Raw genomic sequence first — 19256 nt, 5'->3', positions numbered from 1 at the left:
CTGCCACGTGTGTTCCTATGCAACAATTTTGCATGTTCTTCACATGTACCCCAAAACCTAAAATGCAATAAAATAAATAAATGGGAAAAAAAAAGAAGTGACAAAGGGGATATTATCACTGACCCCACAGAACACAGATAACTATTGGAGAATATTTTGAACACTTCTATGCACACAAACAAGAAAATATAGAAGAAATGGATAAATTCCTAGAAACAGACACCCTCCCACAACTGAACTAGGAAGAAATTGAACCTCTGAACAGACCAATAATGAACTCTGAAATTGAATCAGTAATAAATAGTCTACCAACCTAAAAGCTTTGAGCCAGACAGATTCACTGCTAAGTTCTACCAGATGTACAAACAAGAGCTGATGCCATTCCTACTGAAACTATTTTATAAAACTGAGGTTCCATGGATAGAAAGAATCAATATTAGTAAAATAACCATGCTGTCCAAAGCAATTTATAGATTCAGTGCTATACATATAAAACTACCAATGACGTTTTTTACAGAACTAGGAAAAACTATTTTAAAATTCATATGGATCCAACAAAGAGTCCAAACTGCAAAGGCAATCCGAAGCAAACGAACAAAGCTGGAGAAAACATGTTACCCAACTTCAAACGATATTACAGGGCTACCGTAAGAAAAACAGCATGGTACAGTAACCAAAACAGACACATATAACAATGGAACAGAACAGGTCTGTGATTCATTTGTTCCAAAACTATCTTTTCTCCATTAAATTGCTCTTGCTCCTTTGTTGAAAATAATTGGCTCTATTTCTTTGGATCTATTTTCAGGCTTTGTTTTCTGTTCCACTAATCTACATGTCTATTCTTTCACCAGTATCATGCTGTTTATTTTTTATTTTATTTTATTTTTCTTGAGACAGTGTCTCTCTGTCTCCTTGGCAGGGTGGAGTGGTGTGATCATGGCTTACTGCAATCTCAACCTCCTTGTCTCAAGTGATCCTCCTGCTTCAACCTCCTAAGTAGTCAGTACTACACGTGTGCAGCATGATGCTAGGATAATTTTTAACTTTTTTGTAGAGATGGCTGTCCTGCTATGTTTCCTAGGCTGGTCTCAAACTCCTGGGCTCAAGTGATCCTCCTGCCCCGTCCTCCCAAAGTTCTGGGATTACAGGCATGAGCCACCATGCCTGGCCCATACTGTCTTAATTAGAATAATTTTGTAGTAATTCTTGATGTCAGGCAGTGTGAATCTTCCAAATTTGTTCTTTTTCTTCAGTATTGTGTTGACTATTTTAAGTCTTGTGCCTTTCCACAGAAACTTTTGAGTTAGTTTGTTGGTATCTACAAAATCTCTCTTCTATTTTTAACAGCTTCTGTGATTTTATTGAGCTCACTCTGCTAATACTGAATAATCTTTCTATTTTAAGGCAAGCTGATTAGCAACCTTAATTCCATCTACAAAGTCTCTTTTGACAATTCAGGTAACATATTCATATTATAATATTGTGACTTTTTATGTATAACTTGAAAGTCCCTTATACTGTCAGTTGTTTTCTATGCCTTTCTGATATTACTTAGATATCATGGTTTTATAATTTTTTTGCATATTTGATCTTCAGCAAAACTGACAAGAACTTACACTGGAGAAAAGACACACTCTTCAATAAATGGTGCTGGGAAAATTAGATAGCCACATCCAGAAGAATGAACATGGACCACTATCTCACTACATATAAGAATAAACTCGAAATGAATGAAAGATTTAAACATAAGACCTGGTACTATAAAAATACTTGAAGAATACCTAGGGAAAATTCTCCTGGACTTCAGTCTAGGCAAAGAATCTATGAGTAACAACTCAAAAGCACACGGAACACAAATAAAAACAGACAAATGGGACTTAATTAAACCAGAAAGCTTCTGAACAGCAGAAGAAATAATCAGCAGACTGAAGAGACAGCTTCCTGAATGGAAGGAAATATTTGCAAACTATTCATCTAATAATGGGCTGATACCTAGAATATGCAAAAACAAACAAACAAAAAACCTCAAACAACAGGAAAAAAAATACCACTGGAAAGTAGTCAAATAGAAACAGACATTTCTTGAAAGAAGACATACAAAAAGCCGAAAGAGCTATGAAAAAATGTTCAACATCACTAATCATTAGAGAAATGCAAATCAAAACCACAATGAGATATTATTTTCCCCTAGTCAAAATGACTATTGCTAAAAAAAGAACAAAAAACAAAATATAACAGATGTGAAAAGGGAACTCTTTGTTGGTGGGAATGTAAACGAGTACAGTGACTATGGAAAACATGGAGATTTCTCACAAAGCTAAAAATAGAATTACCATTGGATCAGGTAATTTTACTACTGGGTATCTACTCAAAGGGAAAAAAATCAATATATCAAAGGGATATCTATACTGGCTTGTTTATTGCAGTACTATTCACAATGTAAAGATATGAAACCAACTTAAGTGAGGGTTTGGGCTTATGAAGCTGATGGTAAAAAGACTCAGGGTATGTGAAGTTGGTGAGGGATTTTGCAAAGTTGCTCAAACTGCATGCAGAGCTGTTGACCAGTGAGGACGGCAAAGTGGGGAGCTCAGCAGCCAGGGATGTGCTGGTGGGCAGGGGAAGTGACTGGATGTACAAGTATACCCAACAGTGTTTGGGGTACCCAGGTCCCAAGTGGTGCTTGGAAAAGGTGATGAAGCTCGGAAACAATTTCCAAGCATGATCTGTTATCATGCCAGTCACATACAAAACACGGAATATTTCATTATGATATACTACAATACAAATCATGAAAAATAAAAAAAAAATGTGGTGTATATGCACAATGGAATATTATTCAGCCATAAAAAAGAATGAAATAATATCATTTGCAGCAACATGGATGAAACTGGAGATTATTATCTTAAGTGAAATTAATCAGGCACAAAATGACAAATATCCCATGTTCTCACTTATATGTGGGAGTTAAAAAAATTTGATCACGTGGAGGTAGAGAGTGGAAAAACAGATGACAGAGACTGGGAAGACTGAGTGGGAAGGGCAGGGGAAAGAATAAAGAGAAGTGCATTAAAGGGTAAAATAGGAGGAATAAATTCAATGTTTGATAGCAGAGTAGGATAACTCTACTTTAAAAAGTATTATACTGGAATGACAAACACCCTAAATACCCTGACTTAATCACTATGCATTAGACACATGTAACAAAATTTCACATGTATTCCATAAATTTGTATGAATAAAAAATTGTTTAGGTTAGCTAAAAACTAAAACATAAAGCACAGAAACAAAATGAAATAATATTTCTAATTCTTGACTAATCTGATTTGTCTTCACACAAATTTTGAAAATTATTTTGTGAATTCAAAAGTATCTCATGGTTTATTGAATTCTGTTTTATAGAAGGGAAAATGTATGTGTTGAACAATATTGCATTTTTTTTTCTGATACCACAATAAGTATTTCAATTTATTTGCCAATTTTTTTCTCTTTTAGAATAGTATAGCTTTTGTCACATATAAACATATTTCTGTTTAAGATTATTCCTATTTACTTTATATATCCTGTTGTTTATCTGAATATGTTATTTTTGGCTACATTTTAACATATTACATATTTAATATTGAATATACTTATTTAATATTAAATATATATTTAAATATATTTAATGTTGAATAATTTATAAGAAGATTATTGAGTTTATTTGCTCTTTTTGAAATTTGCCCTTGTACTGAATTATCTGGGTTTATTTTTTAAAATTCTGCTTTATAAATTATCTTCAAGTAAAATAGACTTTTTCTTTGTTTTGGTATAAACTCTATTAATTTTAGCACATATATAGATGGTGTAATCAGCACCACAACCAAGATGTAGAACAGGTTACTAATACAAAATCTTCTTCACGCTCTCTCTTTCTGAATTACATTTTTTTCTATTATTTTTCTGTTTATTCTCTTTTCCAGTATTACTCTAATAATAATTATACCTATTTTTCAGGATTTATCCAGTTTTCCAGGATTACTCTAATAATGATTATATACCCTTATTTTATTGTTTTATACTAGGACAAATATTTTAGATTTATAGCTGTCCCTCTCTTTCTGTGGGTTCCATATTCTTGGATTCAACCAAAAGTGGACCCAAAATATTAATAAAAAACAATAAAAATAGAACAAAGTTAGAAAGCAATACAGTATAATAACTAGTTACATAGCATTTATATTGTATTAGGCATCATAGGTAATCTAGTGATTATTTAAAGGGTATGGGAGGATGTGTTTAGGTTACATATAAATATCAAGCCATATTAACTCAGGGATTTGAGCATCCATGGATTTTGGTATTAGCAACGGTCCTGGAACCAATCTTCTGTTGGATACCAAGGGACAACTAGAAAACTACTAAATCTTTGTACCAAGTTTGTTAATTTTTTAAAAAGTCATTTTCTTTTTCTTTGTAGAAGAAAAATCATCTTAAAACTAAACTTGCTTCTTAATTTCAAAGGGTGCTAGAAATGTGGTCAACTAGGGAAGATTTTCTTAGACTCTATTGTCAGACCTGTGGGGAATGAAGGATGGATATGACAGTTGTGAAGAGTTCAGTCTCTGAGGTATCTGGAAAAAAAGTTGTGCTTAGAGAGCAAGCCACAGATGATTGATCGATCTACTATCTTCCTGGATTATCTGTTATGAACACTTCAAAAATAATGATAATTATAATCATGTCTGCTATTATTTCTACTATGTTTTATTTAGTACTTTGTGTAGTAGGCATTGAACTGAATGTTTAAAAAATTTATCTGCACAATTTAATTATTACACTATTCCTCTAAGGTGATCTATAGTACCTCTCTTCACTTCTCCTGGTTATGTTGGACTTTCCAACATCCCCCTTTCTATCAGTATTAGTTTGTACTAATTTTTTAATGTATTGTCAGAAACTTTAATGTATGCTCCTTCCTTTTTTTTTTTTTTTTTTTTTGAGACAGAGTCTCACTCTGTCACCCAGGCTGGAGTGCAATGGCACGGTCTTGGCCCACTTCAACCTCTGCCCCCCAGGTTCAACCAATTCTCTTGCCTCAGCCTTCCGAGTAGTTGTGATTACAGGCAGCTACCAACACTCCGAGCTAACTTTTGTGTTTTTAGTATAGACAGGGTTTCTCCATGTTGGTTAGGCTGGTCTCCAACTCCTGACCTAAGTGATCGGCCCACCTCGGCCTCCCAAAGTGCCAGGATTACAGGTGTGAGCCACCACGCCCGGCCGATCCTTCCTTTAAAATACAACTTCCAGTAAGCAAATATTTGCTGGAGACAAATTGCCTTAGCTTAAAAGAACAATTTTCAAATTATGGAATTTTGAACACTGGTGGGAGGGACACATAAATATGGGAATATTTCCATAACTAAAGGAGTAATTTTTTTCCCACATATGCTCTGTAAATGACTGCTTAAATATTTTCTTCTCCTAGGCCAGTCCCAGTTGTGCTTTTCTCGAATGAACTTTGTTACATCACAGATGTGCATTTCCACTTTAAATAGCAAAGACACACTTCACAGTTCTTGCTTCAACTCTGTGAAAAGTTGGCTCAACATTTTAATAACTCCCATTGCAAGTAGATTGTGGTGTTTCTTCTCTGATCTGCTATATGTCACTGCCTTCTAAGGGGTTTTATATAAAGACAGGAGAAAATATACATCCATACTCCAGGTTTCTGATGCTTGCTAAAGAACTTTGGTGATTTCCATAGCCTTGTGAATCTCAGAGGAAATGGTGTTTTTGATGCTGGGTGAATAACTGGTAGGTTAAAAACTACATATGAGAGTAAGAATCTTCAGAAGCAGTTGTGGTTTGTGTTCTCTAGGTAGCAAAAAAATTTAGTATTTATGTGATAATTATATAAAACAAAGATAATGGAGGAACACTAAAAAAAGCATATATGACTTAAAGACATAAAAATGGATGGTTCCATTAAAAAGGGATTAAAGCATTCTTTCTGGTAATGAAAAGGAGAAAAAATATAAATCTATGTATATGTTTAAATCGATATAAGAATAGTTCCCATTAATTATTGTCAGTAAAATAGAAATATTCAAATGTATGAAGCTGAGGGTTTTCAATGCATTTAATGTAAAGGGAACTTAGGCCATTTTCATAAGAAAAAAGCAATTTCAAAAATATAAAATTAGCTCAGTGCCCAAGCTGGAGTGCAGTGGCACCATCTTGGCTCACTGCAGCCTCTGCCTCCACCTCCCAGGTTCTCCTGCGTCAGCCACCCGAGAAGCTGGAATGACCGGTGTGTGCCACTATGCATGGCAAAGTTTTGTATTTTAGTAGAGGCAGGGTTTCATAATGTTGGTCAGGCTGGTCTCAAACTCCTGAGCTCAAGCCATCCGCCTGCCTCAGCCTCCCAAAGTGCTGGCATTACAGGTATGAGCCACTGTGCCCATTTATTGACTCTTTTTCCATTTGTTCATTCTTCAAATTTATAACAATGATTTTGTTCTGTTCTAAGCATAATATTTACTACAATTTAAATATTAGTATACTGATATTTTAAAATTTGTTGATATTAGTCCAACCTGTTTCATTGACATAACAAAATCATTTTTAGTATACCTTGGAAACTTATATTGAAGAAGGAGTGAAAAATTACATTTTCAAAGATGGATACATTATGATGCAGGATTAGATAAAATGGCATTATCTATTATAATTAAATTATTACCAAAACTAGATAAATATTAAAATGTGTAAAGTGAAATATTCAAATGTGTAATATAACAAGGGATTTCATATAGTTTTACATGTGCAAAAAGCAATTTAATTAAAAAAAGATGATTTAGATGCATATAGACTTTTATAAATGTCTGATCTAACATTATATATTTTTTTCTTAATTAATTTTGATCTCATCAAATTTTCCAGTAACTTGGACAACTTTCCACTTACCCAGCTAAAGTTTCTGTGGTTAAAGGCTTAAATTTCATTAGGTGACTGGCAAAGTAAACACTACCTGGTCACAAAATTAGCTTTCATTTAGTAGGACAGAGTTTCATTTGCTTTGTACCACACTTTTGACTATTTGGTAAAGACATTGATATCCCATAGGAAATAAAATTTCTAGAACTTGGGAAGCACTGTAAATGAAAAAAATTAATATTGAAAAATAATTCAAAGTTCTTGATGTATCTTTTTTTGTTGTTTGTTTTTCCAGTTTAAAGTATAACTTTGGGTAGAATGAAGACAATTAAAGGAAGGAGATTCTCTTTTAAAAACATGTTTCTATGAAATCAGAATACAAAAAGTGGAAAATAAGTCTTATAAGTTACAAGTATGCCTTTTGGTTATCAGTTATGTTGTGGAATTAAGAAAATTAAAAATTAAATAATTTATCACCCTCAAATGGATCTTCTGAAATCATTATAATAAAGTCTTAAGTCTAGTGTTTAACGATAATTGGTTCAAAATATTCACATTTTTGTGTTTCTAAGAGAAACCTTTGATATTTCAACACTTAGTTTATTTTTAGTTTTGTTTACATGACTTATTTAGTAGAGCACACAAACGTAATCTTTTTCAATAAACGTGTTTGATGTAACTCCTTAGGTAGTATTCAGATAGGTGTGTAATTGTATGGGCATGGGATAACTATAGCTCAGCATGCACTGATGCTGGTCCAAACCAAGAGGTTAAACTTTTCAGATTATATCTGGTAGCAATTGTTAAGTGGCTCCCAAAAAAAGTCTTTACCCTGAGGATTTTTACTTGGATTCTAGGTAATCAATCTTTTAGCGGATGATCAAGTTAATATGTGGTTGTAGAAATATCACATTTTCAAACTCTGTAATTTTGTTTCTTTTAAGATTATAAAGCAGAGTCTGCAGATGAATGGAGGGGTTCAACTATTCCAGAGTATCTGAATTCATGTTACTTGGACTTACTGATTCTCCTGAACTCCAGATACTCTTCTTTGTGGTGTTTTCCATCTTCTATTTAATGACCATGTTGGGCAACTGCCTTATTTTGCTCACTGTCCTATCCAGCTCACACCTCCACTCTCCCATGTACTTCCTGCTCAGCAACCTGTCTCTCATTGACATGTGCCTGTCCTCCTTTGCCACACCAAAGATGATTATGGACTTTTTTGTTCAGCGTAAGACCATCTCTTTTGATGGCTGCATTTCTCAGATCTTTTTTTTGCACCTCTTCACTGGAACTGAGATTGTGCTGCTGATCTCCATGTCTTTTGACAGGTATATTGCCATATGTAAACCTCTCCATTATTCAACAATTATGAGCCAGAGAGTGTGTGTTGAGCTTGTGGTACTTTCTTGGACAGTGGGCTTTCTGCATACAATGAGCCAATTAGTTTTTATACTCCATTTGCCTTTTTGTGGTCCCAATGTTGTAGACAGTTTTTTCTGTGATCTTCCTTTGGTTGTCCAACTGGCTTGCGTAGACATTTATGTTCTTGGAATCTTCATGATCTCAACCAGTGGTGTGATTGCTCTTCTAAGTTTTCTGCTTTTGCTCACCTCCTACATCATTGTTCTTACTACTGTCAGGGACTACTCCTCCACAGGATCCTCCAAGGCTCTTTCTACCTGTACAGCACATTTTGTTGTTGTATTAATGTTCTTTGGGCCCTGTATTTTCATTTATGTGTGGCCTTTCACAAACTTCCTGTTGGACAAAATTCTCTCGGTTTTCTATACGATCTTCACTCCTTTTCTGAATCCGCTTATCTATACGTTGAGAAACCAGGAAGTGAAGACAGCAGTGAAGAAGAAACTAAATACCCAATATTTCAGTCTTGGGAAAACTGCTCCATGATACCGCATGCAATGAGCAGAGAATTCCTTTGTGAGATATAAGATCAACAGTTACGTTCTTAGAGCAATAAAAAATTAAACTTAGAATCCACCTTTCCAGTCATTTAAATTTATGAAAAGAAGTCGGAGATAAGAAATGTGTGACATCTTACTGAAAAGCTGGTGTAGTATTTAAAGTCTATTTGATAATTTGTTGAAATGGAAAGGTTATTTTCATAGAACCATAAACATATCATCAAAATTATGAACATAAATTCAGGACGTTATAGACTTCTGAATCCTACAAACGTACCTCAGATTCAGACTACTTAGAGAAGCCTGAGATAAAATATGATTCTTCTGTTTTCTTTTTTTTTTTGTTATTATACTTTAGGTTCTGGGGTACATATGCAGATCATGCAGGGTTGTTGCATAGGTACATACATGGCAAGGTGGTTTGCTGTCTCCATCCCCCATCACCTATAACTGGCATTTCTCCCCATGTTATCCCTCCCCAACCACTCCACCCTCCTCGGTCCCTCCCCTAGCCACCCCTAACAGACCCATTGTGTGATGCTCTCCTCCCTGTGTCCATGTCTTCTCATTGTTCAACACCCACCTATGAGTGAGAACATGCGGTGTTTGATTTTCTGTTCTTGTGTCAGTATGCTGAGAATGTTGGTTTCCAGATTCATCCATATCCCTGCAAAGGACACGAACTCATTGTTTTTTTATGGCTGCATAGTATTCCATGGTGTATATGTGCCACGTTTTCCTTGTCCAGTCTATCCATCAATGATTCTTCTGTTTTCTAATCCAGAACTTTCCCATACTGCACAGCCTTGTGGTACTCTGATGGCATTTAGTTTAAGTTAGAACTATAATTAACAGTGTAGGACAAAACAGGTTTTAAAAAAAATAACACTGGAAATAGTGTTTTAAAAAGGTTTTTAAAAAACTAACACTGGGGAAATTTATACTGTGAAGAGATTCTTTTAAGTAATGTTAAAAGGGGTTCAGTTGTTTGAGTTCTGCATCAACTTTGAAAATAGAACAGTTCAAATAATCTGAAATTTAACACTACACTTTCTTAATAGGTGTTTATTTCACTATCACACTTCATAATTAACATAGTGAATAATCAAATGACAATTTGTAAAGTTTAAATCATAGTAAACTACTCAAATCTGGCTGGCTTTCAAAACCTGGCTGAAAATCACAGATATGATGAATTCATTTACTCCCAAGACTCAATGTTTGGGAAAAATATTAACTATTTAGTTAATGATAAGTTTTTCATTCCAAAATAAAATATTGCAGCATATTATTTGTCTTAGAAGAAGCTTTGTGTCTAATTTTCCATATAATATAACCTGTGGAAAGAAAAGAAAAAATAATTTAAGAAATATGTAGTATGATTCTCCATAATTTGGTTTATTATTGATCATGTTAAGAAAATGTTTTATTACAAGAGAGTCTTTGGAAATCAGCCAGCCAGTCCAATTTTCTAATAGCTGAAATACTGAAGGTCCAGAGAATTCATAGAACTGGTTTAAGGCTGAATCCCTGTAAGGCACAAAGACATTTCTCTAGACAAACATGGACCCTGGAATTAAATCCTGGTTCTGTCATTTCCTTGTTTGTGTTACCCCTTTACCTACAGGTAAAGATTCACTTTACCTCTATCCCTTTTTTATCTCTATAAAGATTGTAAAAGGCAGATTAAATATTTGTCATGACAATTTTATGGAAAGTATACAGAATGGGTTCTAAAAATGTTATTTCTATTTCCCCGTGACTTCTACCAAAATCATCTTATATTAAAGTAGTATGCCTTTGAAGAATAACTTCCTTCAGAAAAAGTCACTAGAATGTGAAATTTGATATTCTAGTTTTAGGATGTCTCTAAGACTGCAGCTTGTTAAGATATATGACAGAAAAATGAATACTGTAGAACATTTTCCATTTTTTAAATTACTAATATGGTTGGGGTGACAAAAGTAGGTTAGATGCAAGGCATCTTGAGATGCTGATAAAAAAATGCCTACTTAAAATGACTAAAGTATATAAAAAGAATTCTGGCAGCAATCTGTCATCATGGATTTGAATAGCGAGTAGCATGAGAAAAACACAAGCCTTTGCCTTGCAAAGAAAGAAATGGCATTAATAGTTTTGCCACTTAAAAGTCCAAGATAATTGTAAAACATGCTTTAACACAACCTCCAAGCCAAATATTTTATGAAGAAATCTAGTGTTGGAGCTAGATATATAATCACATTTAAAATTTGAAACACTAGTTCATTTTAACTAAAACATAAACTCTTCCTTCTTGCCTTGAGTCAGTTAGGCAAATGAAAAAAAAGGTTAAGGTGGAAATGTACTTTTGTCTCATTCCCACTTTTCTGCCCAAATTCTTATCTTTGTTTTTGGATATAAATCTCTGCTTCTGAATGTCAGTCTTTAGTTCAATAATTATTTGTTTAACATCTACTCTGTTTCAGGCTCTTGCTGGGTGCCAGAGATCCTCTAAAATACAAGATCTGTTTCTCTGTCTTTGAGGGACATGTATCCAGCAATTAGTTAAATCAGTCTGTTGTAGGTGTAAATTTCAGTCTTAAAACTTTCTTGTTTTGCAAACTTGAGCAAGTTTTTTTCACTGTTTCTTAAGCCTCAGCTTGTTCACCTACAAAATGTGGTAATAGTACTTAACCATTAGTAATGTTGTGAGAATTAAGCAAAAATACATGTAATGTATTTAACAATGCTTGGTATTCATTAATGCTTTAATAAATACTAGCTAATAACATTATTGTTATTGTTGCCGTCGTGTTAAACATGCATAAAATTGCAGGTACTAGAATGGAAATAAGTGTTCTTATTTGAACTTAAATGGCAGAATTTCATATTTTAATAGGATGTATCAATTTACCTAGTATTAATTATTGTTAAAATACTGGATTTTTATCAATTATTATTAGTCTTTGATGAATTTTTGTAGTTAGCATTGTCCTTTGTGTGCATTGGCCTTTGTATATTTTTCCATGGAAGTATTATACTTTGGCATTTCTTATTTTGAATTGAAGTATATTCCAAGATTGCATAAAATGTAAAAAAAATAATACGCTATCTTCAATAGGTCAATATCTTTTTTTTTTTACAATGATTTTAAATAAAAGTGGTTAAAAACTCTGAAGTATTTTGTCCCTCATCTTTTACTCATTCAAAGGATAGCAATGGAAATGCTTTAAGTTCTTCTATACATTAACTGAGAAATAGATGTCTTAATAGTTATCTATTACTTTAAAAAATTAATAAACAAGGCAGACTTTGTCCAGATTTATATAAATATATGAAATTGTTTATTTTGAGAAATGGTAGAATGTACTGTTTAGGAAATTGTTAAAAATAAAAGCATAAAATTAAGGCATGAAGTGAGACATTTCATCTAACTAATAAAGCCCTAAACCTGGAGAATAAATATCTAATCTCTACCAGGGAATTTCTGGTAGTAGAAGGCACATTCTGGGGGAATCATTTAAGCCCTGAAAGCTTTTCTCATGGAGCCTAGTTAAAATTTCTGCATAAATACATCCTCTCAGAGTAGCCATTCTTCAATATATTACACATGCCAATACCTGAATATGGCTTTCACATTTGCAGTACCCTTGACTCTTCCTTAGACTGCACTTCAGGTGACTCACTGTAGTGCCCTTGTCATCAAAGAAGGGAGATGAATCATAGATACAAAGAGAAGAGATTGGAGAGTAGAAAGAGAGGAAAAACGGATGTAATCAAATCAATAACTCTCTAATAATAAAGTCACAATTTTGATTCCCCCTTTTTTCTCATCGACTACCGCATACAATCCATTAAATAGTCCTCCTATTTTAAAGATATATATATATATTGACTTCATTTATGTCTCTTCATCTCTGCTTCCATCTCCCTAGACAAAGTCTCTACTGCATAGTAGCACTCCTTCACAGTATACTATTAAAGGGTAGCACATAGAGCGCTATGTAGTGAATACTATTGCAATGACCTGCAAATTGGCCTCTCTACCTTTCTCCTCATGGTTTCCCATCTTCATTCTCCATATAACAGCAAGAACTATTTCTAAAACATAAACGTGAGCACATAAAACGTAAATAGTGGTGCACAGGTTGGGTTCTTCACCTGTATATTATATGCTTTCAAGGGGTCTATGAATAGAATCCAGAAGATCTGGGAACTTAGGTGAAAAAAATTACACATTTGTTTTTTACTGATATCTAATTGACATGTAAGATTTCTTTCAATTATGAACGTAATCAGTATTATCGGTACTTGCGATAATGTCATCACAAATAAATTCATGTCATAAAAAGCTGTGGCAGAAATTTCACAGTGTTGTTAAAGATTACCTTTTAATTTTGTTTTTAAACCTTTATTGTAAGTTCAGGGGTACGAGTGCAGGTTTGTTACACAGGTAATCTTCCGTCATGCGGGTGTGCTGCACAGGTTATTTCATCACCCAGGTGTTAAGCCTAGTAATCATTAGTTACTTTTCCTGATCCACTCCTTCCTCCTACCCGCTTCCCTTTGAAAGGCCCCAGTGTCTGTTGTTCCCTTCTTTGTGTCCATGTGTACTTAATGTTTAGCTCTTACTTATACATGAGAATATGCGATATTTTGTCTCCTGTTCCTGTGTTAGTTTGCTAAGGATAATGACTTCCAGCTCCATCTATGTCCTTACTAAGGACATGATCTCATTCTTTTTATGGCTGCATAGTATTCCATGGTGTATATGTACTACATTTTCTTTATCCAATCTATCATTGATAGGCATTTAGGTTGATTCCATGTATTTGCTATTGTGAATAGTGGCTGCAATGAACACATACATGTTTAGGTCTTCAAAATAGAATAATTTATATTCCTTTAGGCATACACCCAATAATAGGAGTGCTGAGTTAAATGGTATTTCTGTCTTTAGGTCTTTTTGAGGAATTGCCATGCTACGTTCCACAGTGGCTGAACTAATTTATACCCCCTCCAACAGTGTGTAAGCGTTTCTTTTTCTCTACAACCTCACCAGCATCTGTTACCTTTTGACTTTAGTAATAGCCATTCTGACTGGTGTAAGAGAGTATCTCTTTGTGGTTTTTATTTGCATTTCTCTAATAATCAGTGATGTTGAGTTTTTTTTATGTGATTCTAGCTGCATAAATTTCTTCTTTTGAAAATTGTCTGTTCATGTCCTTTGTTCACTTTTTAATGCTTTTTTTTTTTTCTTGTAAATTTAAGTTCCTTATAAATGCTGGATATTAGACTTTGGTCAGATGTGTAGTTTGCAAAATTTTTTCTCCTTTTCTGTAGGTTGTGTGTTTACTCTGTTGACACTTTTTTTTGGTGTTTTATATATATATATATATTTTATTGCTCTTTAGGTTCTGGGGTACATGTGAAGAACATGCAGGATTGTTGAATAGGTACATACATGGCAATGTGGTTTGCTGCCTCCATCCCCATCACCTATATCTGGCATTACACCCCATGTTATCCCTCCCCAACTCCCTACCCCCCACTGTCCCTCCCCTAGACCCCCACCACAGACCTCAGTGTGTGATGCTCCCCTTCCTGTGTCCATGTGTTCTCATTGTTCAACACCCACCTATGAGTGAGAACATGCAGTGTTTGATTTTCTGTTCTTGTGTCAGTTTGCTGAGAATGATGGTTTCCAGGTTAATCCATATCCCTGCAAAGGACATGAACTCATTGTTTTTTATGGCTGCATAGTATTTCATGGTGTATATGTGTCACATTATCCCTGTCCAGCCTATCATCGATGGACATTTGGGTTGATTCCAAGTCTTTGCTATTGTAAACAGTGCTGGAACGAACATATGTGTGCATGTGTCTTTGTAATAGAAAAATTTATAATCCTTTGGATATATACCCAGTAATGGGATTACTGGGTCAAATGGAATTTCTATTTCTAGGTCCTCAAGGAATTGTCACACTGTCTTCTACAATGGTTGAACTAATTTATACTCCCACCAACAGTGTAAAAGTGTTTCTATTTCTCCATATCTCCAGATTTTTAATGATTGCCATTCTAACTGGCATGAGATGGTATCTCAATGTAGTTTTGATTTGCATTTCTCTTATGACCAGTGATGATGAGCATTTTTTTCATATGTTTGTTGGCCTTGTATATGTCTTCTTTTGAAAAGTGTCTGTTCATATCCTTTGCCCACTTTTGAATGGGTTAGTTTGTTTTTTTCTTGTAAATCTCTTTTAGTTCTTTGTAGATTCCTAATATAAGTCCTTTGTCAGATGGGTAGATTGCAAAAATGTTTTCCCATTCTGTTGGTTGCTGGTTCACTCTGATTGTTTCTTTTGCTGTGCAGAAGCTCTGGAGTTTAATTAGATCCCATTTGTCTATTTTGGGTTTTGTTGCCGATGCTTTTTGTGTTTTAGTCATGAAGTCCTTGCCTGTGCCTGTGTCCTGAATGGTTTTGCCTAGGTTTTTAGAAGCTCTTTAGTCTAATTAGATCTCATATGTCAATTTTTTTTTCTTTTGCAATTGCTTTTGGCATTTTCATCATGAAATCTTTTCCCATGCCTATACCCTGAATGGTATTGCCTAAGTTGTCTATCAGGGATTTTATAGTTTTGGGTTTTATACTTCACTTTTTAAACCATCTTTAGTTAACTTTTGTATGTGGTATAAGGGAGGAGTTTCTTTTCCATCTTCTGCATATGGCTAGCCTGTTATCCCAATATCATTTATTGAATAGAGAATTCATTTTCCATTGCTTGTATTTGTCAGGTTTGTCAAATATCAGATAGTTGTAGGTGTGTGGTCCTATTTCTGGGTTCTCTATTCTGTTAATTAGTCTATGTGTCTCTTTTTGTACCAGTCCCACTGTTTTGGTTACTGTAGCCCTGTAATACAGTTTGAATTTGGGTAGCATGATGCCTTCACCTTTGCTACTTTTGCTTAGGATTGCCTTGACTATTCAGGTTCTTTTTTGGTTCTATATGAATTTTAAAATTGTTTTCTCTAGTTCTGTGAACAATGTCTATGGTAGTTTGATGGAAATAGCATGGAATTGATGCAATTTCTCCAAGAAGTCTTTCAATGACCACAGCAACCAGGAAAGGTTCCAGCATTATATGTTCTTTCTCTATTCTTCCATATATGTTCCTAATAGTGCTCAGCATAATTATAATGAGAAACAATTATGCTATTATTTATTGAATACCTTTATTTCCCCTTCTAGACTGGAATTCCTTGAGGGTAGAACGAAATACATCATATTTACTCTCTATTGCCAACAAGTAACAGAACGCCTGGTACACACAGATATTCATGCACTTATTGAAATATCAAATGAGCTTCCATGATGGAATTATCTGCAGGTTAGTTTTGGAATATAAAGGAAGGATTGGCCAATTGTGGTAACAGAATGTGGTGATAGTCTGGTAGAATCTTAAAATAGGATCTTAGGACAGCAGGACTGAAGGGAGAGCATTCTAGGCAAAATGAAGGGTACGTACAAAATGTGGAGGTGTAAAACAACATGATGTGTTCTGAGAAGTGGAACTCATCCATCAGTTTAGAATAAAAAGATGCTTGTTAGGAGGTTGGTAAGATAGGAAGCTAAAGATTTAGGCATTTAGATAGACATTAAACTACTTATGAAGGCAATTTTCTGTTTACAAATATGTGTACCTTTTGAAATAAAATCTTGTAATTAAGTATTCTATAAATATGTCTGCATATGAAAGAAATGGTATATGTTCACTAGTACTTACTGTGGCACTATAATAAAATAAATAGAAAACTTTATTATCTATCAATAAGATACAAATTCAATAAATTATCCATTCAGTGAAATAATATGAAATAGTAAAAATAATTAGAACTCTCTATACTGATGGAAAAAGCCCCCTTTGATACTAATTAAGTAAAAAAAAAGTTCTGAAATGTAAAACGAATACTCATTTTAAATGATAAGAGGCAAAAAATATTAATCTATATTTGAATCTGCTTGTATTTGGTAAAAGAAACCACAAATATAGTAACAAAAATTAAATAAAATTAATAAAGTAGATTCAGATGTGTGTGTGTGTGTGCATGTGTATGTGTACATGCAGGGGAAACAGGAGCGATAAGAGCAGGGATGGAAAGTACACTTTCAATTTTAAACATTTTGATATTATCCTGATTTTTTCTTTTTTATTATGCTATTTTTATTTTAGTATTATGTCATGTATCAGTTTTATCTTCTTATGCCAAGGTTGATATATATCTTTTCTTTAAAGAATTTCAAGTCAATATCATTGTTCAATTTAAGTTAGATTTTTAATTATGAACAAGGCAATTTCAGCAAAAATAATTTACCAACTTTGTGCCAATAGTAGTGGAGGATGCAAAGGAAGACAGAATCTAGTGCTCTGGAGAATCTTCCGATTTAGTCAGGAAGACATGCAGCACATAACTAGGTGTATGTTTAAGTATTTTACCGTAGATCTGCAACATTTATGATGTAATCTCAGCTGTGTAGGACAACAGAAACACCTTAAGTATTGTCAGGTAATATAATCAGAAAATGTAAGTGATATTTTAAAAGTCAGCTATGCTTACTACCTCGGTGATTAGATCATTTGTACCTCAAATTTCAGCATCATGCAATATACCATTGAAACAAACCTGTACATGTACACTCTGAATCTAACGTAAAAGTTGAAATCATTTGTACATATTTACAGGGTACATGTGATGTTTTGATACAGGAATACAATGTGTAATGATCAAATCTGGGTAACTGAGGCATCTATAACCTCAAGCATTTATTATTTATTTATGTTAGTAACATTCCAGTTTAACTTTTTTAGTTATTTTTAAATATACAGTAAATTATTGTTAACTATAGTTGCCCTATTGTGCTACCGAAATCTAGACCTTATTCCTTCTGTCTAACTGTATTTTTGTACCCATTAGCCATATCCTCTTTTTCTCTCCCCCCCCACTACCCTTCCCAGCAACCAGTAGCCATCAGCCTACTCTCTCTCTCCATGAGTTCAATTTTTTTAGCTCCCAAATATGAGTGAGAACATGTGATATTTGTCAGAACATGTGATATTTGTGTATAAATATGTAAGTCAGCTTAACAGACAGCTTCTGAACACTTTGACTACAGAAATAGACAATATATTTCTTTCTTTCTTTTTTTTCTAACTAATGTTGGTGAGGATGTGGATTAAAGGGAACCTTTGTATGCTCTTGGCGGGAATGTAAACTGGTACAGCCACTGTGGAGAACAATATGGAGGTTCCTTAAAAAACTAAAAATAGTACTGCTGTATGATCCAGCAATCTCATTGCTGGGTATATATCAAAAGAAAGGAAATCAGTATATTGAACAGATATTTGCACTCCCATGTTTATTTCAGCACTATACACAATAGCCAAGATATGGAATCAACCAAAGTGTCTATCAGTGGACAAATGGATGAAGAAATTGTGGTGTACATACACAGTGGAATATTATTCCACTATACAAATGATGAAATCCTGTTATTTGCAAAAGAGTGGATGGAACTGAAGAACGTTATGTTAAGTGAAATAAATCAGGCACAAAAAGACAAATATCACATGTTCTCATTCATATTTGGGAGCTGAAATAATTAAACTCAGGGAGAGAGACAGTAGAATGATGGCTACTAGATACTAGGAAGGGTACTGGGGAGGGAGAGATAAAAAGGATATGGTTAATTGGTACAAAAATGCAATTAGACAAAAGGAATAAGGTCTAGTATCTGGTAGCGCAATAGATTGACTATAGTTAACAATTATTTGTTGTATATTCAAAAATAACTAAAAGAGTTGAATGGGAATGTTCCCAACATAAATAAATGATAAATCCTTGAGGTGATAGATGCCTCAGTTACCCAGATAATGATCAAATCACATATACCCTATAATTATGTACAACAATTATACATTCATAATATTTAAAACGTTACTATAATTTTTGAAACATGGGAACATATTATCTATTTAAAACATACTGCGAATATAAAATGGAAACAAGGAAGGAGGAAAGGAAGGAAGAAAGGAAAGCAAGCCCAGATTAAATTCTGGCTCCGTAATTTGTTAGTGGTGCAATGTTAGTTAAATCACTTAAACTTTTCTCAATTTTTCCATGTCCAAAATAACAATAATAATAATGATAATAATATATACTTCATAAAATGTTAAGAATTTAATATTTAACACCCAAATTAAATTATAATACATTTATTAATATAAAATTAAGTGTCTCTGGCAGAGTATGATGCATATTGAATATTATATGTTACATATTAGTACAGTTTAATTTCCATCCTGAAGAAGATTGTTGTCCTGCCTCAGAGGCTTTCCAGGGCATTTTCTCTCAAAGGTCAGTGTCAT

General features: G+C 33.8%; 1 protein-coding gene across 1 annotated transcript; it reads left to right on the top strand.

Moving 5' to 3' along the window:
• The first annotated feature begins 7890 nt into the window (after positions 1 to 7890).
• On the top strand, positions 7891 to 8835 carry LOC108311862 (olfactory receptor 4K2-like). The gene has a single exon (XM_017539497.1). It carries the CDS (start codon positions 7891 to 7893, stop codon positions 8833 to 8835), a length of 945 nt encoding a protein of 314 aa, XP_017394986.1.
• The last annotated feature ends 10421 nt before the right edge of the window (positions 8836 to 19256 follow it).

Source organism: Cebus imitator, unplaced genomic scaffold, assembly GCF_001604975.1.
Source record: "Cebus imitator isolate Cc_AM_T3 unplaced genomic scaffold, Cebus_imitator-1.0 Scaffold119, whole genome shotgun sequence".
Classification (NCBI taxonomy): domain Eukaryota; kingdom Metazoa; phylum Chordata; class Mammalia; order Primates; family Cebidae; genus Cebus; species Cebus imitator.
This window is presented reverse-complemented; position numbering and strand designations above follow the sequence as displayed.

Coding starts and splice junctions, on each gene's coding strand:
- LOC108311862 (XM_017539497.1), top strand. CDS start 7,891: ATGGAGGGGTTCAACTATTCCAGAGTATCTGAATTCATGTTACTTGGA.